The following is a 25,124-nucleotide window of genomic DNA, read 5'->3' on the forward strand; positions in this document are numbered from 1 at the left end:
TATATTACAAAAGAGATATAGAAAACAGTGGTAGTCAACTCAAATAATTTTGTAAATCATGTTACAATAATATTTCTTACAATTTTTTCATGTACCCTCTGCCTCACATCATCTGTGCCTTGGCAAGTGTTGCTCTCCCTGAAATGTACTCCCCACTTAACCACTGCTAATTATTTCTAATTCCTTTGACACTCAGTTTAAGTACCACCTTCTCCCAAAAGCCTTTCCTGACACTCTCCAAATGCAGACTATACAGGGAAGGGGCTCAGTGTAGGGAGAATGAAAGTAACATCACTTCTTGGGGCAAGTTGGGTTTCCTGGGAAGGAGATTTGAGAGGGAGACAGAACAGCAGTAAATTTATTATACTGAACTCTACAGAGGTAGAGAGATAATTCAGACTGTGGTGCAGTCTTAACAAAGGCCTCAATCTACCCCACAGGAAGCTCTGAAGTTGGGATGGTCATTCCAAATTGTCCTCCGTTATGGTGGAGAATTTGAGACTTTAACTGCCTGGTCAATTACAGGATATGATAAAGGAGGCATACCATCGGAAGAAGTAGCCTTCTTTGTTAAAGATAATTGCCAGAGAGTGTTAATAGCAAATGGCTGTCAGATGGCAGCATTCTCAGTAGCCCAGGAAATAGGTCCTTAAGTCCTAAAGGGAGATCTGGGTAGCACTACACTGCTTATGTACTATGTGCTAGGTACTCAGCTTTCGTACATTATACAGTTTAATTCCTCCAGTCTTATGAGGCATGGATTAGTATCCCTATTGCATTCATGAGATAAGCAAGGCTGAGAGAGGTTAAAAAACTCACTGAACATTTCACATTTAGTATACATTAAACTTACAAAATCTATATTCTTTCTCTTAATTACATCTTCCTTTCAGGTAGTTCACATTCAAGGAATGTTAAGAGAATAAATTTGTTCAAAAGTTTGGCTTTTTGAGGCAAGCAAGACCTACATCAATTGCCAGCTCCATTTGTAAGATAAAGCTGAAGATCAGATGTACCAGGGCTAATGCAAGGACACTTGGTTAGGAAATGATGCAGCAACTATACCCAACGACCATTCCAACTCTGTATACCATATAGAGCAATGCTGTCCAAAATAACATTCTGTTAACAGAAATGTTCTCTATTTTAAATCTCTTTCTCTCTCTCTCTCTCTCTCTCTCTCTATATATATATATATATATATACACATACATACATACATACATATATACATACATATAGCTTTTTCTTAAATTAGAGGTGGGGGGTCTTCCTCTGTTGCCCAGACTGGTCTTGAACTCTTGGCCTTAAGTGATTCTCATGCCTTGGCCTCCCAAAGAGGGATTACAGCCATGAGCCACCAAGTCCAGCTGCTCTATTTTTTTTTCTTTCTGAGGCAGGGACTTGCTCTGTCAGTTAGGCAGGAGTGCAGTGGCACAAACACAGCTCACTGCAGCCTTGACCTCCTGGGCTCAAGTGATCCTCCTGCCTTGACCTCCTGAGTAGCTGGGACCACAGGCACTTGCCGCTATGTCTGGCTATTATAAAAATTTTTTTTGTAGAGACAGGGCCTCACTATGTTATCCAGGTTGGTCTGGGACTCCTGGGCCTCACTATGTTATCCAGGTTGGTCTGGGACTCCTGGGCTCAAGCAATTCTCTCTCCTCAGCCTCCCAAAGTTCTGTTTTTTTTTTTTTTGAAAGAAAGAAAGAAAGAAAAAAAATGAAGAAGAGGAAGAAAAAGGAAGAGAAAGAGAGAGAGAGAATGGGAGTATTGCTTTCTTGCCCAGGCTAGAATGCAGTTTAGTAATGGGTATTGAAAACCTCTTTTATATCAATAATTATACTTGATGTAGACAGGAAGGAATAAGGGAAGAAAATAACAAACAAGCAGCCAACCAATATTTCATTTAAACCTATGAAATACTATGCGATTACTGAGGAGTGATTTACTTCCAATTATGTAGTCACTTTTGGAATAGGTGTGAGGTGGTAATGTATGTTTTGTGTATTTGAAGTGGAGAGTTCTGTAAATGTTTATTAAGTTTACTTGTTCCGGGTCTGAGTTCAAGTCCTGAATGTCCTTGTTAATTTTCTGTCTCGTTGATCTATAAAATCGTTAGCTCTTCTTGTTACATTGATCCTTCTGCCATTATATAATGTCCTTCTTTGCCTCTTTTGCTCTTTGTTGCTTTAAAGTCTACTTTATCAGAGGCGAGAATTGCATCTCCTGCTTTTTGTTTATTTGTTTATTTTTACTCTCTGATTGGTTGATAAATCTTCCTCCTTCTCTTTGTTTTGAGTCTTTGTGTATCGTTGCATGTGAGATGGGTCTGGATGCAGCATACCGATGGGTTTTGGCTTTTTATCCAATTAGAATATATATATATAGGTTTAATACTGGCATTTGATGCTAGCTGGCTGTTTTGCCCATTAGTTAGTGTAAATTTTTCATTGTGTTAATGCTCTTTGCTTTTTGATATATTTTTGGAAAGGCTGATATTGGTTGTTCCTTTATATGTATAGTGCTTCTTTCAGAAGCTCTTGTAAAGCAGGCCTGGTGGTGGCGAAGTCTCTAAGTACTTGTTTGTTCGCAAAAGATTTAATTTTTCCTTCGATTATAAAGCTTAGTTTGGCTGGATAGTAAATTCTGGGTTGAAAGTTCTTTTCTTTAAGGATGTTAAATATTGGTCCCCACTCTTTTCTGGCTTGTAGGGTTTCTGCTGAGAGATCTGCTGTAAGTCTGATAGGTTTCCCTTTGTGGGTAACCTGACCTTTCTCTCTGGCTGCCCTTAGTATTTTCTCCTTCATTTCAACCCTAATAAATCTGGCAATTATGTGCCTTGGGGTTGGTCTTCTTGAAGAATATCTTTGTGGTGTTCTCTGTATTACCTGGAGTTGAATATTACCCTGCCTTGCCAGGTTGGGAAAGTTTTCCTGAATGATATCCTGAAGAGTATTTTCCAACTTGGATTCATTCTCTTCATCACATTCAGGTACACCTATCAAACGTAAATTAGGTCTTTTCACATAGTCCCATATTTCCTGGAGACTTTGCTCATTCCTTTTCATCTTTTTTTCTCCATTCTTGTCTTCTCGTTTCATTTCACTGAGCTGGTCCTCGACTTCTGATATCCTTTCTTCTGCTTGATCAATTCGACTGTTTAAACCTGTGCATGCTTCGCGAAGTTCTCATGTTGTGTTTTTCAGCTCCATCAATTCACTTATATTCTTCTCTGAATTGTCCATTCTCGTTAACATTTCGTCAAACCTTTTTTCAAGGTTCTTAGTTTCTTTGCATTGGGTTAGAACAAGTTCTTTTAATTCACAGAAGTTTCTTATCACCCACGGTTTGAAACCTGCTTCTGTTATTGGAACATACTCATAATCTATTAAGCCTTGTTCCGTTATTGATGAGGAACTGCGATCCCCTGTAGAGGGAGAGGCATTCTGATTTTGAGTATTCTCTGCCTTTTTACGCTGGTTTCTTCCCTTCATTATATATTTATCCATCTGTCGTCTTTGTAATTACCGACTTTCTAACTAGGTCTCTGAGCTGACGTCCAACTTGTTGATTCCCAGCGCCGAAATCTGAGCAATCCACTGCGCCGGCCGAAATAGCAGTGTTAAGATTGATGGTGCTTTTCTGCCCGGGAATCTCTGGACTCTGCACCAAGAACTGGCGTGCTAAGGCGCCAGCAAAACCGCCATGCCGGCCACAAGAGTCGCCCCGGTGACCCGTGGGGCTCCTCTGCTGGGAATCTCCTAGTCCGTGAGCAACAAATATTCGTCTGAAAGTGTGGCGTCCTCTTGTTCTCTGCGCTTTCACTGGGAATTACGAGCCCAAGCTGCTAATGATCAGCCATCTTGGATCTCTCTCCTCAAAGTTCTGTGACTACAGGTGTGTGCCACCATGCCTGGCTTGTCTCAGTTTTTGATTTTGGCCATCCTAGTGGGTGTGAAGTGGTATCTAATTATGGTTTTGTATTTCATGAATTTCATAAAAATATGCCTTTTAGTCCTACGCATATCTTCTTTGGAAAAACGTGTCTTCACAGTTTAAGGTGAAAAGTGAGCATTAACCTCTTCTGCTAGAATGCATGGCCAGAGTAAATGTCTCAATTTACTCATTTATATTCTGTCTTATACAGTGTCATCCACACATAAGAACTTCAACTGCTGACATCACTTCCTCCAGAAAGTCTTCCTATTTGAATCCCTGTAGACTAGGAGAAATGGCCCTGCTGTACATTTTTCTTTTTTTTTGAGAAAGAGTCTCACTCTGTTCCCTGAGCTGGAGCGTAGTGGTACAATTTTGGCTCACTGCAACCTCAGTCTCCTGGGCTTGGGTGATCCTCCTACCCAAGCCTCCTGAATAGCTGGGACTACAGGTGTGTGCCACCATTCCCAGCTAATTTTTGTGTCTTTTGTAGAGACAGAGTTTCACCATGTTGCCCAGGCTATTCTTGAACTCCTAGGCTCAAGTCATCCTTCCGCCATGGCCTCTGAAAGTGCTGGGATTAGAGGCATGAGCCACTGCACCTGGCTGGGCTTGCTGTACATTTTAATCGTATCTTGCACTAGTCCCTCACAGCACTTAAATACCAAAGAATTGGGCGGTTAGACTGAACAGTCATCAAAACAAGAACGAGGCCATGTATGTCTTGTTCATTTCTTTTTAAAAATTATTTTGCTTTTATTCTTATTTTTGACACAATAATTGCCCACATATATACGGTAGAGTGTGGTATTTTGATTCATGTATACCATGTGTAATGATCAAATCAGGATAATTAGCATACAATGTTTGAGATAATTTACTTATCTCAAACATTTACCATTTCTTTGTAGTAGGAATACATGAAACTTGCTGTTCGAGCTATTTGAAAATATACAATAAATTGTGAAGTCATCCTATCATGCTATAGAACACTATAATTTATTCCTCCTCTTAACTATATTTTTTTGTATCTATTAAACAAAGCTTGGCTTTCACCTATTCCACAATAACCTTCTCTATCTGAAGTAACAACTATTCTCTCTCTACTTCTGAAATAAACTATTCTAGCTTCCACATGAATGAGAATGTGGTTATTTATCTTTCCATACTTGGATTACTTCACTTAATACAAAGTCGCCAAGCTCATCAAGCTGTTATGAATGACAAAATTTCAATTTTTAATGGCTAAGTAGTATTCCATTGTGTTTATATATCACATTGTAAAAGTCCATTCATCTTTTGGTGAATAGTTGGGTTCATTTGATAACTTGGCTATTGTAAATAGTGCTGCAATAAACATGGGAGTGCAGGTATCCCTTTGATTTCCTTTCCTTGGGATAAATACTCAGTAGTAAGACTGCTGGAACATATGGCAGGTATGCTAGTTCTATTTTTTGTATTTTTTGAGCAACCTCCACACTGTTTTCCATAATGGCTGTACTAATTCACTTTCCCACCATCAATGTATAAGAGTTTCCCACTTTCTGCATCCTCAACAGCATTTACTTTTGGTTTTCTTTGTTTTATTTTTGAGAAAAAGTCTTGCTCTGTCACCCAAACTGGAGGCCAAGGCAGGAAGACACCTTGAGCTCAGGAGTTCGAGACCAGCCTGGTCAACATGGTGAAACCCCGTCTCTACGAGAAACACAAAAATTAGCCAGTGTTGTAGTGCACACCTACCTGCATTCAGGGCCCCTCAATTGCAGATGTACACACCAGTCCTGAGAGGGGTGGCAGGGGAGTCCTCAGGCCCTTGGTGAAATCTGCTGAGGTCTCTGCATGGGGAGTGAAGGTGGTCCCAGTATCATGGCTTTGACAGGCAGGAATAGAATCTGCTTCCTTCACTCGCCTTTGTACAATGTTCAGAATATTCAGTTAGGTTAGACAATGCTGTTTCCTTTTAGGCTGCAATGCTATTTACTTCTAGGTTGAAACTGTATCAGATTTTGTAGTGGTTGTGCAGGTTGATCTCCTGGCCAGTAGGCAATGTTTGCAGGTGAGAGCCAGCTGCAGTGGTGGTAGCAGAGTTAAGGCTTGACCAGATCTACTTGGGTTTCCCAGGCAATGTGTTGGGCCATGGAATTCCTAGTGGTCTCAGTCCTGTACTTGGCTTCCAAGGCAGGGGATGAGGGCAAAGCTGCTGGTGTTGGGTAGAGGAGAAAGCAGGGTGGGGCTAAGATAGGCAGGTCTATACCTGGTCTTCCTAAAGGCCAGCACAAGTGCCAGCCCTGATGGGGGTTGGAGGATAGTTCTCAGGCCATTGGAGCAATAGTTCAGGGAGAAGTAGAGAAACTCTTTCTGTTCCAACAAACCAGCATAGGGAAAGTGGGTGGCTCAGTTCATAGCCTAGCAGATAGTAGTGAGACCCGCCTTGCTCTCATGCTTTCAACCTAGTAGGACACCATCTTGTGGGATGCCATTGGCATCAAGCTGGGGCAGCCAGCCAAGTCACAAGCAGTTTGTCTTTGGACTGCAAAACAGCCCCAGGCCATAAAACTGTGGCTTTCAGGTGAAACCCCTCCCAGCCCAACTCCAGGATGGGGAGGTTCCCGAATCACATACCCTTGGCTGGAGCCGGTGCCATACTCACTTCTCAGCTCTGGCCTGGTTCCCAGGACTGCACACAGTCTGCTAAAGGGTAGGATCAAGAGTGGTGTCTTATAATGGCCACTTAGGTTTCAGAAAGGGCATGAGATGTTCTTTCCCTGGAGCAGTTTTTTTCTCATAGTCTCCTAGCTACTCCCTAAGTTAAATTCAGGACTTGAGAGGGACATGGTACTCTCCTATGGTCTGGCTTGTATGATTTCCCAGTGGGAAAGTGGACTGCAGAAAGAGTCTCAATCACCTTTTCCTGTATTTGGGAATCACTCCCAGTTCCTGGCCCACCCTGGTCAAGTAGGCTTCCTGTTTTCCTTCTGCTTCCTATTTTTTTCTTGTTGCTTTTCTGTTGACTTCTCATGTTCCTTCTTGGATAATATATTCTAAATGTAATAGTCTACATGGTATTTTGGTCTTCCAAGTATGAGGTGTGCTTGAAACGCTTCTAGCCAGCCATCCCTACCACTTGGTCCAAGGGTGTGTTGGAGAGCCCTGACATGAATGGCTGAGAGAAGTTCCAGTTCTTCACACCCCTGAGGGCAGCAGGTAAGGGAAGAAGAATAAGGTCCCTGGGCAAAGAATGACCTGGAGGAACTGGAGACTATTCTACTTTTCCTAGAGTGACAGTTCTGAACTCCAGTGACTGTTGCTCAGTGGTGAAATGATGTGTCTGGGTAGCCATGGAGGCAAAAGCTCACAGCTGAAGGGCCGCGGCCTATGTTGCTCCATCAAGATTTTAACACATTTGGCTTTAATGATTCTTATAATATACATTAAAAAAGAAGGCAGATGGCTTAAAGAGTTTAATATAAAAAAGACATCCTGAAACATTCAATGGAATTTCTGAATACAGAATGTTAACGCTGGTACCGAGTGCCGAATTTTAGTTATTTATTTGCAGATTCTAGCATAATGCTTTCTAAGTATAGCCAAATCATTAAATAAATGGCACAGTAAAAAAGACTGTGCAATGAACTTGGTCTACTTCTAACTGAGTGATCCACTCTATTCTACTAAGTGAATGATCTTAGATAAATCACTTAAGTTCTCTGCACCCTAATTAATTCATAAATAAGAAGTAGACTATGTGATTTTATATTTCCTTTCAGCCTTAAAAGCCCAGGAGTATAATTTTTTAAAAGTAATGAAACACAGAAATCTATGTGCCTTAATAAAAGTAAATAAAATTCACCACTAGAGAGATTTACTAAAAGACAAATGAGAACAAAACACACAGATCAGTGAACTAAACAACCACCATTAGACAATCCTCCTTCCCATAGGAACAAAGAGTTCAAGATGATTCTTGGTGCAGATTTTCACAGAGACACAATGGACTAAAAACTAGAGAAAATGTAAATTAATGTATTATAATACAAAAAGGTCAAACCTGTAAGTGACTCACTGAGTCTGTGTTGATTTAGAATAAAAATAAATTCTATTTCAAACTGGCACTCTTTCCAATTTTTCTTTCTTTTTTCTTTTTTGAGATGGAGTCTTGCTCTGTCACCCAGGCTGGAGTACAGTTGCATGATACGGCTCACTGCAACCTCTGTCTCCTGGGTTCAAGCAATTCTTCTGCCTCAGCCTCCAGAGCAGCTGAGATTACAGGCACCCGCCACCACACTGGCTAATTTTTGTACTTTTAGTAGAGACAATGGTTCACCGTGTTGCTAGGCTGGTCTTGAACTCCTGACCTCAAGTGCTCTGCCTACCTCAGCTTTCCAAAGTCCTGGGATTACAGGTGTGAGCCATCGCACCCAGGTATTTCCAATTTTTCTAGCTAAATATTTTATGACCGACAAATAATAAATGATAATAATATAGGGAATGTCTGATTTGACAGAGTATCAATTATAAAACAGTTTCATCTATATCTGGTGCTTATTTCCAACAGTCTATTAAAAAATTCTACTTAAAATTTTGTTTAACAAGACTCATATTATTGGCTGATCAAAATCAATGAGATTTTTTGTTATTAGACTATAGCAATGGATAAACTCAGACCTGGTCCTCTAACTCACTTCATTATGTATTTTCTCATAGATGCCAGATGCTGAAGAGGTAGCCAACCATATAGATGTGACCTTGTCTAGTTTCCCCAAGTGAGTCTTCAAAACAAAACAAAAAAATCTTCATGTTTCTGAGGTTTCTGATTATAAAAGCAATGCTATGGTGTAGTAAATTTGAAAAGAAGTACAAGAATAAATAAAATAAAAAGTAACTGTTACTAAAGTGGGAGAAGGATATGAACAGACACTTCTCAAAAGCAGACATTTATGCGGCCAAGAAACATAAGAACAAAACCTCACTGTCATTGGTCATTAGAGAAATGCAAATCAAAACCACACTAAGATACCATATTACGCCAGTTAGAATGGCAATCATTAAAAAGTCAGGAAACAACAGATACTGGAGAGGATGTGGAGAAAAAGGAACACTTTTACACTGTTGGTGGGAGTGTAAATTAGTTCAACCATTGTGGAAGACAGTGTGGCAATTCCTCAAGGATCTAGAACCAGAAAAAACTTTTGACCCTGCAATCCCATTACTGTGTATATACCCAAAGGATTACAAATCATTTTACTATAAAGACACACACACATGTATGTGTACTGCAGCACTATTCACAATAGCAAAGACCTGGAACCAACCCAAATGCCCATGAATGATAGACTGGATAAAGAAAATGTAGCAGCTGGGCTCAGTGGCTCACGCCTGTAATCCCAGCACTTTGGGAGGCCAAGGTGGGTGGATCACTTGAGGTTAGGAGTTGGAGACCAGCCTGGCCAACATGACAAAACCCTGTCTCTACTAAAAATACAAAAATTAGCCAGGTGTGGTGGTGGGTGCCTGTAATCCCAGCTACTTGGGAGGCTGAGGTAGGGATAATTGCTTGAACCAATTGCTTAATCATGCCACTGCACTCCAGCCTGGGTGACAGAGAGAAACTCTGTCTCAACAACAACAACAACAACAACAACAAATGTGGCACATATACACCATGGAATACTATGCAGCCATAAAAAAGGATGAGTTCATGTCCTTTGCAGGGACATGGATGAAGCTGGAAACCACCATTCTCAGCAAACAAACACAGGAAATCAAACACCGCATGTTCTCACTCATAAGTGAGTGTTCAACAATGAGAACACACGGCACAGGGAGGGGAACATCACACACTGGGGCCTGTCGAGGGGTAGGGGAATAGGGGAGGGATGGCATTAGGAGAAATACATAATTTAGATGATGGGCTGATGGGTGCAACGAACTATCGTGGCACATGTATATCTATGTAACAAACCTGCACATTCTGCACATGTATCCCAGAACTTAAAGTATATATATAAAAACAAAAACAAAACAAAACAAAAACAAAAAGTCAGAGAAGGCATTATTCTGGTTCTTTAAGAATCTTTCTCTCCAGGAAATTGTATTTGCTTTTTCTATTAACAGAAACGTTACCAGTCACTTTTAATAGTCAAAATTTGTACTCACATTTAACAGACTAGAGAAATTTGTCTTTTAAAATAAGTCATAAGCACTGTTCCCAAATACTTCAGTTAAAAGAAGTCCTGCTCAAGGAAAGACCTCTTATTTTGGGATGACATTTTTGGTATTGTTTCTTTTTAGCAATGTTAATGACTAACACATAATATAGTTAAACGATTATACTATGTCCAAGACCTTAATACTGCAATCACTAGACACAAACAATTTAAACATTGTAAAAGCTTATTTTGTGGGATTAAAAAGCTGTTACCAAGAAATTAAAAACAAATAAAGCTTAATTTAATGAAACACCGTGTACTTTCCTCTCTCATTTACAGTATCTTATTTTATTTTGATAACTTCTCCGTAATGGAGCAGAAGTATATGCTTCATTTCACACATGAGGAAATGATGACACTAAGTTAGGATTTTAAAACAAATATTTTTATATCATATCTAATCCTCATCCCACTGTGCCATGTTGTCTTGCTACCTGACTTACATTTGTTATGTTTCCATACTGGTATTAAGAAAACACTTAGATCAGTCTGAACCAAGCCCCTTCTCTGAAAAAACAGAGATGAGGTTTTCATATTCTATTTAGATTTAGTGACAAATATATGAAGAAAAATAGACGATAATGCTGATTTATATTTTACTTATACATTCTTTCTGTACAGTATATATTCTTTATTTCTGTCTTTGCTTATGAAGAAAGTGAGGAAAGGTGACGGGCTAAAGAGATATCTCTTGCTACCAAAGACTTATTATGTTTTTAAAATTCACGTACACAATACGGAAAACAGTTACCCAATATAGCAATTAATCTATCGGCTTTAGGGGGAAAAGGTGTAAGGATCTGGAAAGATCTGGACATTTTAAGTTACCTCCTGAAATCGACAGAAATACACTTCTTGCTGATACCTTTTAATTCTCCCTTTTAGTGTTAGTCATTTTCTTTTTCTTTTCCTTTCTTAGAGACAAGGTCTGTCTCTGTTGCCCAGGCTGGAGTGCAGTGGCATAATTATAGCTCACTGAATCCTCCAATTCCTAGGCTCAGGCCATCCTCCTACTCAGGTCTCCTGAGTGCCTAGGAATACAGATGTCTGCCACCATGCCTGGTTAATTTAATTTAATTTTATTTTTTGTAGAGATGGGGTCTCACTATGTTGCCCAGGCTGGTGTTGAACTTCTGGGCTCAAGTGATCCTCTGATCTTGGCCTCTGAAAGTGCTAGGATTATAGGCTTGAGCCACCACGCCTGACCTGTTAATAATTTTCTGTTGCAAGTTTTCAACTGATTCTACCTTTACTTAAAATAATCTGATCTAGGCCGGGCGCGGTGGCTCAAGCCTGTAATCCCAGCACTTTGGGAGGCCGAGGCAGGTGGATCACGAGGTCAAGAGATCGAGACCATCCTGGTCAACATGGTGAAACCCCGTCTCTACTAATACAAAAAATTAGCTGGGCATGGTGGCGCGTGCCTGTAATCCCAGCTACTCAGGAGGCTGAGGCAGGAGAATTGCCTGAACCTAGGAGACGGAGGTTGCGGTGAGCCGAGATCATGCCATTGCACTCCAGCCTAGGTAACAAGAGTGAAACTCCGTCTCAAAAAAAAAAAAAAAAATCTGATCTAAGTAACTGAGGTTTGAAAAAAAAATTCTTAGATTTATACATTTTAACTTACATGTTTTAAATGTTCTGAAACATAAATAAGCACTCTTTGGGATTTATAGTTGTACAAAAAGAATAGAAATGTAAGAGCCATCAGTTCTTCCCATATGGATAATCTTGTAGTCTATAGCTTGTAGGAGGTTACCTAGTTGTCACAGATCTCTCAGAATTAAAGTCATCGCTCATGTTGTGAGCGATTAACAGGTTTCTTAGTTAAGTTAAGCTTAGGAGGGAAAAGGAAAGCAATAGTATTTCAATCTTCACAAGGAACTTGCAAGGTTCTAAATTTTATAAATTTAGAGACACATACATAGGTAAAGTAAGTGACAGAAGGAAACAGAAGTACAAGGGGTAGCACTGGCATTTCAACTGAGATCCAAAGTGCATGATCTTTGTTTAATTCTCTTATCCAAAGGTGTATCTAATAATAAACTTTTCATTTAACTGTATGTGAGAGATGATGCAGTACATGTGTTTCACAATGCATGTGGACCTGAATTTCTTTGAGCATAAATGTCTACATTTTTGAAAACAAAAAATCTCCATTTGTGTTTTATTTCTCCTTTTATTAACATATCTGACTGAAAGTACATATCTAACAGAGAGGCCTGAATCTAAGTCTTGCCTTATTCACAGACTATTAGGAGAGCACTTTCCATCCTGTCATCCTGGTGACTCCATACACAATAACCATTAATCTGATTTATACAGATGATTAAGATTTAAAAAAAAAAAAGAGTGCAAAATCTTCCATGTCACTGTTGTTTTGAAGAGGACTACTACTATTCCTTAGGAGACATAAAACTCTGTGGCCACTATTCTTGTAAAAAAGCTGATTGACATTAAATAAAATGGATTTAAGTATATTATCTCAGAATGGCATTCTCCTTTCCCAGCACTGCCTTACCAAATACAAAAGTTAACTGCATATGCTGATGATTCAACAGGTAAAAAGCTTATTTTACTTCATCATAGTATAATTTTATGTAAAAACAAATTTAGAAGTGCATCATCAGTTACATGGAAAATGATGAAATTTATCTTGGTACCACTAGTGTATAAGTAATGAAATTTATCAACGTAATTTGTCTGGAAAGACAAGTATATACACTCATATATCATTTACTACTCTCTCTTCCAGAATTAATGATGTGCTGTCTTATACACATAAACTGCTTGGAAAAATAATACTTCTGACCCACTGTAAATAAGTCATATTTTCTGGGTTGCTTTCACAGTGGTGACCAGTACTTTGTAGCAAGTAAATTTCATTTCTGTCTTGTTCATTTCTATAATCAAGGTAGTTAATGAGTTGAACAAAGATATTTTTTCCAGAACACAGCACAAAATATACAAGTTAAAAAATGTGAGGGTTATCAAGAGAGAGACAAGGAGGGCAGACACAGAACTTCCCTCATGTGTTCTAATATGAGCTTCAGAAAAAAATTAACAGACACGTTTTAAAAATTAAGAGAATGAAAGAGAAGTAAAAAAAAATAAAAATTTACAGGAGTCACAATCCAACTCTACATGGTAATATTTCACACTACTATGGATACAGTACAAATCCAGTATCTTAGAGAGAACATTAAGAGGTTACCTGCAATCAACAATCAGATTATCACAAGACTTGACTAGCAAAAGTGAATATTAGAATTCAATGGTGAAGTGTTTTTAAGGATATGAAATAAAATAATTTTGAATCTAGAATCCTATACTCTGCCAAGTTAGCATTCAGGCTGGAGAAAAACAAAGTTTCAGACATGCAAAGTTTCAGAAAGAGGCCGCAGACTCTCCCAGATAGAATTACTTGATGTGTCCAGAAAAATGGAAACTGAAGAAAGAACGAAAGATATAATATTTAATGGTGATCAGAGAAACCAGTAGACCCTGTAGCTAAATGTAAATAATTGTAGAAACAAAACATGAAAATCATTCAATCAATTGATAATACCACAGAATGAGGAGTAATTAGGGTAGAGAGAGAGAGAACCAGAAGTGTCCTAAAATTCTTGCCTTACATTTTAACTCCAGTAGTTTATTAAAGGTAAAATTTAAGTATATATATTAAATATTTAAATGTAACCACTATGACAAAAATAAAAATTTTAATATGTTAACCACCTTAGGAACTATAAAAGAAAGAAAATGTTGAATAATCCAACAAAAGGCAGAAAAGAAAAATAAAGATTTAAATAATATAATTAACAGGAATGATATTTCAAATAATCACTCACTGAGCTATTAAACTACCAGAAACATTTCAACAAGTTTCTAACGTATAGCACAAGCCACATTTATATTTACAATGCCATAACTAAAAGAATAAACAATGGATAGACTCAAATCCAAAAACCATAAAAAACAACTTCCCAAGCATATGTATGTGAACACTTTAAAATACCTTTCTAAATAATTCTGTGTATATGAAAACTTTTAAACAAAAAAAAGAACAATTAAAGCACTTATTATCAAAATACATGACCTGAAGCCAAGCTCATAATATTTAGTCTTAAAAACACTTATTAGAAAGCAAGATAAACATCTATTAGCTTAGTATGCAATGAAATAAAGTAAAAAATGGAAATAAACTTCAAGAAAGCAACAGTAAAAAATGTAAAAATAAAGAAAATATTCATAGAAAAAATTCATCTTATTGAAAATAAAGGTGATTCTTTGAACCTCTGCAGTAACAACAAAAACGCAGACATGACTGAAATAAAACAGAGAAAGAAGCCTTCATCAAGTCTGATGAAAGAAGTTAAAAAGGCAAACACCACCAAAAACGTGGAGTTGTATTTAAAGACTTAAAGAAAATTTAAAAATTATCAAGAAATGCAACTTTATACTAATAAATTTAGTGTGTAGAGGTATTAATACTTTAATTAAAAATTGCTGAAAAAATAAATAATATGTAATATATCTTTTACTATATCTCCTTTGGAATTAATGGTAGAATTAATTCTGTCTACAGAGGTCTTTTTACCTCAGAACTACTTAGTGGAGTTCTTTTTTTTTTTTTTTTTTTTAATTTTATTATGGGATTAAGAATTTTAGTATGGGATTCATTATAGCAGATGAATAGGCAATATTATTGCAGAAAAATTTTTTAATCTTTACAAATTCCAACTAATGAAGTTAGAGTTGGTTATTGAGTGAAGGCTAGCCAACAGAGCAATATGAGCTCTTCTTTATCAATGAGATGGAATGAGTTTACATCCAGGACAGCATTTCTTTTTTTTCTTCTTCTTTTCTTTTCCTTTCTTTCTCTCTCTCTTTCTCTTTTTTTCTTTCTTTCTTTCCTTTCTTTCTTTCTTTCTTCTTTCTTTCTTCTTTTAACATTTATAACTTCAACTTTGATTTTAGAGTCACAGGGTACATGTGTAGGTTTGTTACATGGGTAGACTGCATGGTACTGAGTTTTGGGGTATGACTGATCCCATCACCCAAGTACTGTGCACAGTACCCAATAGCTTTTCAACTCTTGATAGCCTTCCTCTCTAGTAGCTCCCAGTGTCTACTGTTGGAATTTTTATGTCCATGTGTACTCACTGTTTAGCTCCTACTTATTAGTGAGAAAGTACAGTATTTGGTTTTCTGTGCCTGTGTTAATTCACTTAGGAAAATGGCCTCCAGCTGCATCCATGTTGCTATAAAGTACTTGATTTTGTTATTTGCCATGGCTGCATGGTATTCCATAATGTATTTATACCATATTTTTTAAATCCAATCCACTACTGATGGGCACCTACATTGATTCCACATCTCTGCTATTGTGAATAGTGCTGCAGTGAACATACATTGCATGTGTCTTTTCGGTAGAACAGTTTATTTTCCTTTGGGTATGTACCCAGTAATGGGATTGCTGGGTTGAAAGGCAGTTCTTGGAAACATCTCCAAACTGCTTTCCACAGTGACTCAACTAATTTATATTCCCACCAACAGTGTATAAGTGTTCCCTTTTCTCTGCAGCCTCATTGGCATCTATACTTCATGGAGAAAATAAAAAACAAGAGTGGCTAGAAATGTTCCCACAGATGTAGGCCCCTGTACTATCAACCTCTTTGCCTTTTTAAAAAGTAGAACATCTGCAACATAATGTAACCTTTCATTGATGAGTCAGGGTCATTAATGTAAAGGTAAATTATTCTAAAAAGCTGATGATGCTGATGAAAATGCAGACTGTAACTGAATTAGGGATTCCAACTTACTAGCTATATGGTATTGGGTAAGTTGTCTCATTTATCTCAGACTATTTTCATATTTGTAAAATAAAGATAATAACCAACCTATGAAAAATGATGGTAAAGTAATACAAACTAAAATCACTTTATAAACAAAAGCCATTTTCTTCCCAGCATTAACAAGCAATATATTAAATTTGGCCATTTACAGATTTACTTGCCATTTAATAGCTTTTGAATTTTCTCATGGCTGATACTCAGACTTCTGAGTGTGCTTCTTTGCTGCCAAAAGCTTCTTTATTTTTAGCTGCTTCTAGACTTGGAACTCTTATAAAATCCCAATGGAAACTCAGGTTTCGCTATCCAGTTTCATCCCATGACTTGCAATATATTAGTAACAATAAAACTCTTCCTAAATATGTCAACATTTTGACTGTATCATACAAAGGTGATAGGAATAGTCAGAATGTAGACTAGGAGTCACATTCTTAAACACAGCCACAAGGTTAAAGTCTCAAAAGAAGGAAGAAATAGTCACTATGTGCTTGACATAATGATACATTATTAACACAAATTCTATAGTACCAGTGTTAAACAAACATTTATTTATTACTAGGAAATCACAATCAGTCTTTGAATTTTAGAAAATGATCTACCAAGGTCTAATTAATTTCAATATGATTTGTCAAATTTTTCTACAGAAATGTAACGGTAACTCTAATATTCAGATTTAATTTACCTATAACAGTAGGGGAGCACTTATAGAAAATTCTTTCTAATAAATGCATACATAAAATTTCTAATATCCTACGTATTTTGGCAAAATTTACTTAAATTCAAACTTTTTGTTAGTTTTTCTCGTAACTCATTAATTAAAAAATAATACTGATTAGAAATTCATAAGGATCACAGTTTAAATAAATGGCACCTAGATTTTCTTTCTTATAATTTATCCTTCAGTTCCCTTTACAGAAAGTTTTTGTGTTGGGCATGGAAGCTAATGCCTGTAATCCTAGCACTCTGGGAGGCTGAGGCAGGCAGATGACCTGAGGTCAGGAGTTCGAGACCAGTCTGACCAACATGGAGAGACCCTGTCTCTACTAAAAGTACAAAATTAGCTGGCCGTGGCGGTGCATGCCTGTAATCCCAGCTGCTAGGGAGACTGAGGCAGGAGAATCACTTGAACCTGGGAGGTGGAGGTTGCAGAGATCACACCATGGAACTCCAGCCTGGGCAATAAGAGTAAAACTCCGTCTCAAAAAAAAAAAAAAGAGTTTTTCAGTTCCCAACTAAAGATTTAAGAGAATAAAACATCTTTTCCATTTTACTTTACAAATGAAATTTAAAAAACAATTTCTAAAAATAGAATAATTTTATTATTGATTTAAGAATATAACTATTGGAACAATGTCACTTTGCCTTTTTTCTCTCATAAAAAATAGAATAGAACATGACAGAAAAACAGCAATTGACTAACAATGGGATGGCTACAGGAATAAAGCCCAGGGTTTATTTTAGTCTTTGGTGACAAAGAGGTAACAGCTGATCTCTGATCATGTTGTGTAGAGTCACTCACTTCCTCTACAAAATGTCATTAGTAGATCTCTTCTTTATTTAACAGAATTTAAAAGATTAATTTATGACAAATTAGGCCTTTAGTTTAAAATGGAAAACAAATAGAAACCAAAACAACCCTCTTTTCAAGCCAAAAGTCACAAAACAAGTTAACAAGCTATGGCTAATCCCTACCTGATTTTCAAAATCTGCAGGAAACAGGAGACAGAATTCTCCAGGTGACAAATCTTCAAATAAGAAACTCCAGCACTAATTCTCAGTAATATCATAGTCTTGAAATCAGTAAAAAACTATAACCTACTTTCTCAATAAAAGAGGATTCATGTAGGAAGAACAATGCCCCATGCCCTTCTATGTCTTTCCACATATTCTATGTGTCAAAAATACCTTATGCTGGATTCTCCCAGACATACAACATCTTTTAAAGCTAGGGCTACTTCTCATCTGTGATGGAATGAACACTGAGATGAACTGAAATCTATCCTTCAATTTTCATCTATCCCAAAAGAACAGAAAAGAAACACTGAGTTTTAAACAACTGCTTTCATAATGGTATCAAGACTTTTATTAAAAAGTACAGCTACCTTTAGTACTTATTTTTCCTGCAGAGACAAAGTGTTCACTGCTGAGTTAGCAACTGATACCATCTGTACTGCTGAATGGCAAAAAAACTGTTAACGAAACAGTGTTGATAAATAACTTTCATAGTAAAATAGAAATTATTTAGATATTCTAAGGATGAGTAATCACAGGATTTAATGAATTTAAAATGTAATTTCATATTCTTCTGAATAGAGCCAATGTCTAATAAAATAATTTTACAGTTCTTTGTTTTTATGTGACACTATGCTTTTAAAAGGAGTAACACTCACACTCCATTCAGAAGTTTGTTTTGGTTATATGAGATTTGTTTCACACACATAGGTTATAAGTATATATTAAACTCTGCATAACAGAGCATGATGATCGTGGCCTTGGAAAATTCTACAAACATGACGAAGGGCCATTATAATTTCAAATCAATGTGCTTAGGAAAGTTAAGTACAGACTTTCCATACTTTTCTATAAATAGTTTAGGGACACTCACAAGTGATATATTTTCTCTAAATATCAGATTTCCAAACAATACTGTTTAGTGTTAAAAGCAGTAATAGGTCTGACTTTTTCTGGGGAATTTGTTTTGTATCATGAGCCTGGTTTTTAATATGGAGCTGAATCATTAATTAATGCTCAGAAAAATAATGTAAAGGGAAGAAAGAATAAGGGCCAAGGAATATAATTAATTGTGAGATAAATAAAATGATAAGGTATTAGAATTTGGGAATAGTCATATTTATGGCATCTGCCAAGATTCAAGCTAATTATGAGTTTAACTATATTGGTTTATCCACTGTTACTTCTATTTCAAAAATTAAAGTAATTGCAGTATTAAAAATCACTGCGAATGCAATAAATGTACTCATAGTTTACACATACAAATAGTATCAATAGTCATGGTGGAATTTCCAATGTCATTACAAAACAAGCAACAATAATGAAACAACATTTACTAAAAGTAAAATCAGTAAGCCATGAGTATCTTTCTAAGTGGTTCATTTACTTTTACCTTATTTAATCTTTACCATAACTCCATGACAAAGGTACAATTATTACACTTATTTTATACATGAAGAGTCTGACTAATATAACCAAGGTCACACAGATGGTAAGCGGCTGCATTGAGATCAAAGCCTAGGGCCAACTTTTAACCACCAGCGCCTTCCCTCTCCAAATGTAATTGGGCCATTTGCCTATAAAAACTTTTGACCTTTAAAAGATATTAAGTTTTATTGTGTGAAAAATAACTTTTTACTGGATGTTCATTATTGTTTTACAGATAACGAATCTGTGAAAAAGAACAGGTATTCTAAGCAGTTGGGAGAAGTGCAGGGCCCATATTAAAAAACAGGAACTGAGCTGATCATGTTCCTTATTTAAGAGACTATAACATATTTAGGTACTATTCAGTTGCAAAACACCATGATTTGCAAATATTTCTGACACAGTTTATAAATATTTCTCACTTGATTTAATTTCCTTACCTTCCAGATGTGTTCTTTAGTATGACCAGAGCGTCTGGATAGCCGTCCATATTGTAGTCTCCAATATGAAGGGTGATTGGAATTGGTATTTCAGTTGGTTGCTGTTCATGTACAAATGGCACAAAGCCCCAGAGTGTGCCCTTATTGCTGAAATCTTGTAGGACTGGAATCCACTATGGATTAAGAGAAAAAGGTCAGACTTTATAGTTATTTTATAAAATAATTTACAATTTGCAGAACAAATGATCCATTAAGTTTTCAAGATAAGCATCATTTTACTTAACTTCTTTATCTCTACAATATGGTAGGGTATCATAATTTACTCTGATGAATAGGTGACAATAAAAAAGTAGTCTCCATTAGAATTTATCACTATTTATCACTAGTTATTTTTGCCTGATCTGGCACAGAAAGCCTTAGAAAGTTTTTTACAGTATCACACGAATCTTAGGATTGAACTGATATTAATACACATCTACTCAGATTACATAATTTAAAACTGTATCACATAGAAACACAACCTCAAATGAATATTAAAAAAAAAGACTAGAGCAAACTGTAATATCATCTAATACTGATGTCCTTTCAGGAGAACCAACTTAGGAGGAAAGTTAGAACATGACAGAGACCCCGTTGTTCCTTCTGCTGCTGTGCCTCTTACACATGCAGATAACTTCAGTCATTACCTTCCAGCCAAGTAGCTCCTGAGGCTTTCCAAACAACACCAAGCCTGACAGGCTTCCTCAGTAACTGACAGGCACTTCTCAGCTAAGAAGAATGAGCTCTGTCACTAAAATGGCTGGAAGCTACATTTTTAGTAAATTCCTTTATTTCTATATTAATGACCACGAAGAGAACAGAAAGAATAGGCTGATTTCAAAATGAGCTTTGGAAATCCCTTTCTCTTCAGATAACATAAATCTTCACTTTTTAATAACTAGAAATCTGAAGAGTAGAAACCATGCCATTAAAGTTACAGATGCGCCCACAATTTGCTGAGTACGAATGCTGGCATGGAACCTGAAGATGGTCGAGCAGAAGCAGGCACAGCTGACTTGAGCTGGCAGGAGGCCAAACATGCCTAGAGATTCCTTTCCTTTCCTTCTAAGCAGGTGACTCATTTATATATATGGCTGCAAGTCAAATTATATTAAAGATGATTTCTTGAAAAGAGGTTAATTAACAGGGTATCTCCAATAATTTATATCTTTTCCAAAAAAAGTATACATTACCAGGGAAAAAGAAAACTTGATGAAGACATATTTACAGAAATGAGTTTTTTTAAAAAAAATTGGTATGCATCTTCAATAATTGTTCAATTTTTCTTTAAACAAAACTATCATTTTATGTATCATCAAAAGGTTTTAATGGTTTCACTTGATTTAAAAAAACTGGTGGGTTTTATCTTAGTCGATGAGAAATTTCACAAAATGCCACGTTATCACAAATTTCTGAGGTCGACAGAGGATAAACCATATTGAATAAAGTATTCCTGTTAAGGTAAATGTATTAAGACCCAAAGAGTAAAAAGATTTTTCATTTAATATGACACCGATAATAGTCACCAAAGAACTGTGACATTTATCTTCCCAGAGAGAGATGACTGCATAATTTGAAAATATTCTTACAGTAGTCTGTTGATGGACAATAATTCATAGGTTTACTAATACCTATGAACCAATGATCAAGTGTTACTTGACCTAAAGTTTTAAGTGATTCAAAACTTTTATAAAAGTTCAAGATAAAATGTATAATAGTTAAATGCTTTCATTTATTTTATGTTTAAGGCTAGTCAAGTGAGGCAGTGGGGGTGGAGAAGAAACAAGGAAATCTGTAACTGGCTGTGATTACTTAACACCACTCTACTCAGACCGGCCAGTTAAATGCTTTCAGAATGAAGATTTGTTTTCACATAAAATGTGATGCTTCCTTTCCATAAGGGTTATAAAAGTCAACATGTTATTCTAACATTTATTACCCTCCAAAAGAAAATAAAACATTAATTCTAATGATTGTTATAACCTATCATTCCCATATTAATCCTCCTCTGTGACTATCAGATTCTAAATTGCTTACCTATAAGCTACAGGTCAAAGTCAGCATGAGATAATAAAATAGGTTTAGATAACACAAAAACAAGATCAGCTTTGAAAATAGATAAAATGTTCTTTTACGTAACCTTTTATTACAGTGTGTTTTGCCATATTTCTGGCATATAAAAAGCTAAAAGATCGTTTAATTACAGTATACAGAATGAATTTTCTTCATGAGAAATAATTATAACAATACTTTTCTCCTCAACAAATTAAAAAATAATAGATTTAAATGCATTTCACTAAGTTAAAATGAAGAAGTCAATAACTTAATTTTGGGGTTCCCTCTGTTTGTACAGATATCTTTTCCAACTTTTGAATATTTTTTTCAAGCACATAAAAAAATATTTACATTAAAAAACAAGTTGATATACCTGCTTTGTCCCGGATCTCACTAAGTAGATGGTACTTTTGTGGCAATTTTTATCTTCACAGCCTGGGAGTAAATGATCCATGTGTCCATCTCCATCTGCCAAAAGAAACTTCAAGAGTCCATTAATAGTCACAAAATAAAGTGTTCTTGTATGGCATAGTAAATTTATTATCTGTTGAAAGTCTACATCAATCTGGATAAAACAGAAGAATTTGACACATGGCTTCGAAATGAATATGATTTTATTTAAAAAATTACTCTGGCCCTTGCAACGTTATTATCTGAACTGTGTCTTGTTCTAAATTGCACACTTCTGTGTGATTAAATATTTACAAAGGAGGGAGGAGGGCAAGGGCTGAAAACTACAGGGTTCTATGCTCAGTACTTGGGTAGTGAGTCATACCACAGCCATCAGCATCATGCGATACACCCATGTAACAAACCTGCACATAGACTCCTTGAATTTAAGATAAAGTTGAAATTATAAAAAGGAAAATGGGCTGGGTGCGGTGGCTCAGGCCTGTGATCCCAGCACTTTGGGAGGCTGAGGTGGGCGGATCATGAGGTCAAGAGACCGAGACCATCCTGGCCAACATGGTGAAACCCCGACTCTACTAAAAACACAAAATTAGCTGGGCGTGGTGGCATGTGCCTGTAGTCCCAGCTACAAGGGAGGCTGAGGCAGGAGAACTGCTTGAACCCGGGAGGTGGAGGCTGCAGTGAGCCCAGATAGCGCCACTGCACTCCAGCCTGGCGTCTGACGACAGAGTGAGATTCTGTCTCAAAAAAAAAAAAAACGGAAAATGTAGGCCGGGAGCAGTGGCTGATGCCTGGAATCCCAGCACTGTAGAAGGCCAAAGTGGGCGGATCACCCGAGGTTGGGAGTTCAACACCAGCCTGACCAAATGGAGAAACCACGTCACTACTAAAAACACAAAAAATTAGCCGGGCGTGATGGTGCATGCCTGTAATCCCAGCTACTCTGGAGGCTGAAGTAGGAGAATCGCTTGAACTTGGGAGAGGGGTTTGTGGTGAGCCGAGATCACGCCATTGCACTCCAGCCTGAGCAACAAGAACGAAACTCTGTCTCAAAAAAGAAAAAAGAAAAAAAAAAGTAAAATGTAGGCCAGGCGCAATGGCTCATGCCTGTAATACCAGCACTTTGGGAGGCCAGGAGGTGGGGAGATCACTTGAGGTCAGGAGTTTGAGACCAGCCTGGCCAACCTGGTGAAACCCTGTCTCTACTAAAAAAAGTACAAAAATTAGCCTGGCGTGGTGGCACGTGCCTGTAATCCCAGCTACTTGGGGGCCACCTGGGTGACAGAGCAAGACACTGTTGCAAAAAAAAAAAAAAAAAAAAAAAAGGAAAATGTATAGTATTGGTAAGAGACCCCATTTCAGATTGTAATGTTGTAACATCAATTTTTAAAAATGTAGCTTTGACTTATTTACTTAATTATGACTGCTGTCATAGGAGAGAAAAACAAGCATATCAACAGTAGCCCATTATTACACAGAGTATTTTAAATGTGAGACTCTCATCTTAATACATACGTAAGAGCCTTTATTCAGCATAAACTTCAGTCCAAGAGTTATAAAGCTCTCAACACTGGCTTCTTAAAAGCACCAATAAATTTTTATCAATGAAAAAGCAAATGAAGGGAATACAGATATCCTTTCCAAGTGACTGTTTTTTACAAAGCTGCACAGTATTCTGCTAAGGCCTATACTGGTAAGGTTACGGAGGAAGTCAGTAGGTTACTGAGGTTACTGAGGAGTCAGCTCCTCTAGCTCTCTCTCCCATCTACCTGATAGGGTTTACAGACTTTGATGTTTCAGAGTTAAGTCTCTTTAGGTGGACATTCACAATGCATAGTCACTTAGCTTTTTAATTTGGGGACTGATTTTATATTGCTTTAATCACTGATTTATTTGCTATTGTTTATTATATTATTTAACTTGTGCCTGAGGTAGTGTCTACACTTGGAAGAAAATAAAAGGATTATTAATAGAGAAATATGCTTCACTGTATATTTAGTGATGCATACTTATGTATTGAGATCTATGTAACTATCAAAAGCCTATCAAGCCTCCAATAATGTTTTCAAAAGGGAAAAAAAAGAATTTTAGGCTGAGTGGGATTAAAATGTAGCCAATGGAAACTAATTTCAGCATGGAAAAGTAAAAATGAACAACAAAGTAAAAAGTTAATTTCTTTCATTGAATTTCATTTGATTACCTATGATCCTCATGATTAATACCATTTACGATGATAAACCCTGCCTTAGAGGAGTGCAACATTAAATAAAATATTGAATTAATAATACAACATGTAGAGAACACCTGTAATTTGGCAATATATCGATTTAGACTACTGAGAATTAAATAGGTTGAGAGATAAAGATGCAATTCTAGGCAGGAATACTTGGAAAGGAGAACGTTGTCCAAGGAGATAAACATATATCACGGCTAAAAAATATAAATGTAACAGAGCTAGCCCAATAAAAAAAACTAATACAAAAATGTGATTTACAAACTGGCTCAAGTGATAACATAGACTTCATTAAAACCAAATAATTCTACCGTAAATTAATGGGAGAACAATTTGAAGAGCATTACCATGGCTTTTCCCTTCATTTTTACCCCAATGACAAAATGCTCACATTAGAATCTTATTTATACTTTACTTTTCCCCTAGTTTCTTTCTTCCAAGTATTTGCATATATCTCATGAATCTTTTGACTATGAATTGGCTGATATTTTTACAAGTGCTCTGATAAATAACTAGTAAAAATATTATTTATGTAACGTGATAACAGCATAATCACACATTTTAGTATCAATTATCAGTAATATTTTGTAGATATGATCACAGAAAACTAAACTCAATCACAAAATGTGCTTCTTGTGCTATATATATAATTCTAAATGCTATATATATAATTATTATTATTTTGAGACAGAGTTTTGCTCTGTTGCTCAGGCTGGAGTGCAGAGGTGAAATCTCAGCTCATTGCAATCTCCCCCTCCTGGGTTCAAGCCATTCTTGTGCCTCA

The 25,124-nt window shown here is 36.7% G+C and overlaps 1 protein-coding gene across 1 annotated transcript in view; it reads right to left on the bottom strand.

Annotated features, from left to right (window-relative positions):
• ITFG1 (integrin alpha FG-GAP repeat containing 1) overlaps positions 1–25,124 on the bottom strand; it is a 301,870-nt gene that overhangs the window by 134,472 nt on the left and 142,274 nt on the right. Inside the window, exons 9-10 of the mRNA XM_012473547.3 lie at positions 22,070–22,164; positions 19,603–19,775 (exon numbers count right to left, since the gene is read on the bottom strand). Coding sequence (XP_012328970.1) covers positions 19,603–19,775; positions 22,070–22,164 — 268 coding nt within the window. The remainder of the gene's footprint in view (positions 1–19,602; positions 19,776–22,069; positions 22,165–25,124) is intronic.

This window comes from Aotus nancymaae, unplaced genomic scaffold (assembly GCF_030222135.1).
Source record: "Aotus nancymaae isolate 86718 unplaced genomic scaffold, 86718_ANA_hifiasm-v0.15.2.pri h1tg000030l, whole genome shotgun sequence".
NCBI classification, from domain to species: Eukaryota; Metazoa; Chordata; class Mammalia; order Primates; family Aotidae; genus Aotus; species Aotus nancymaae.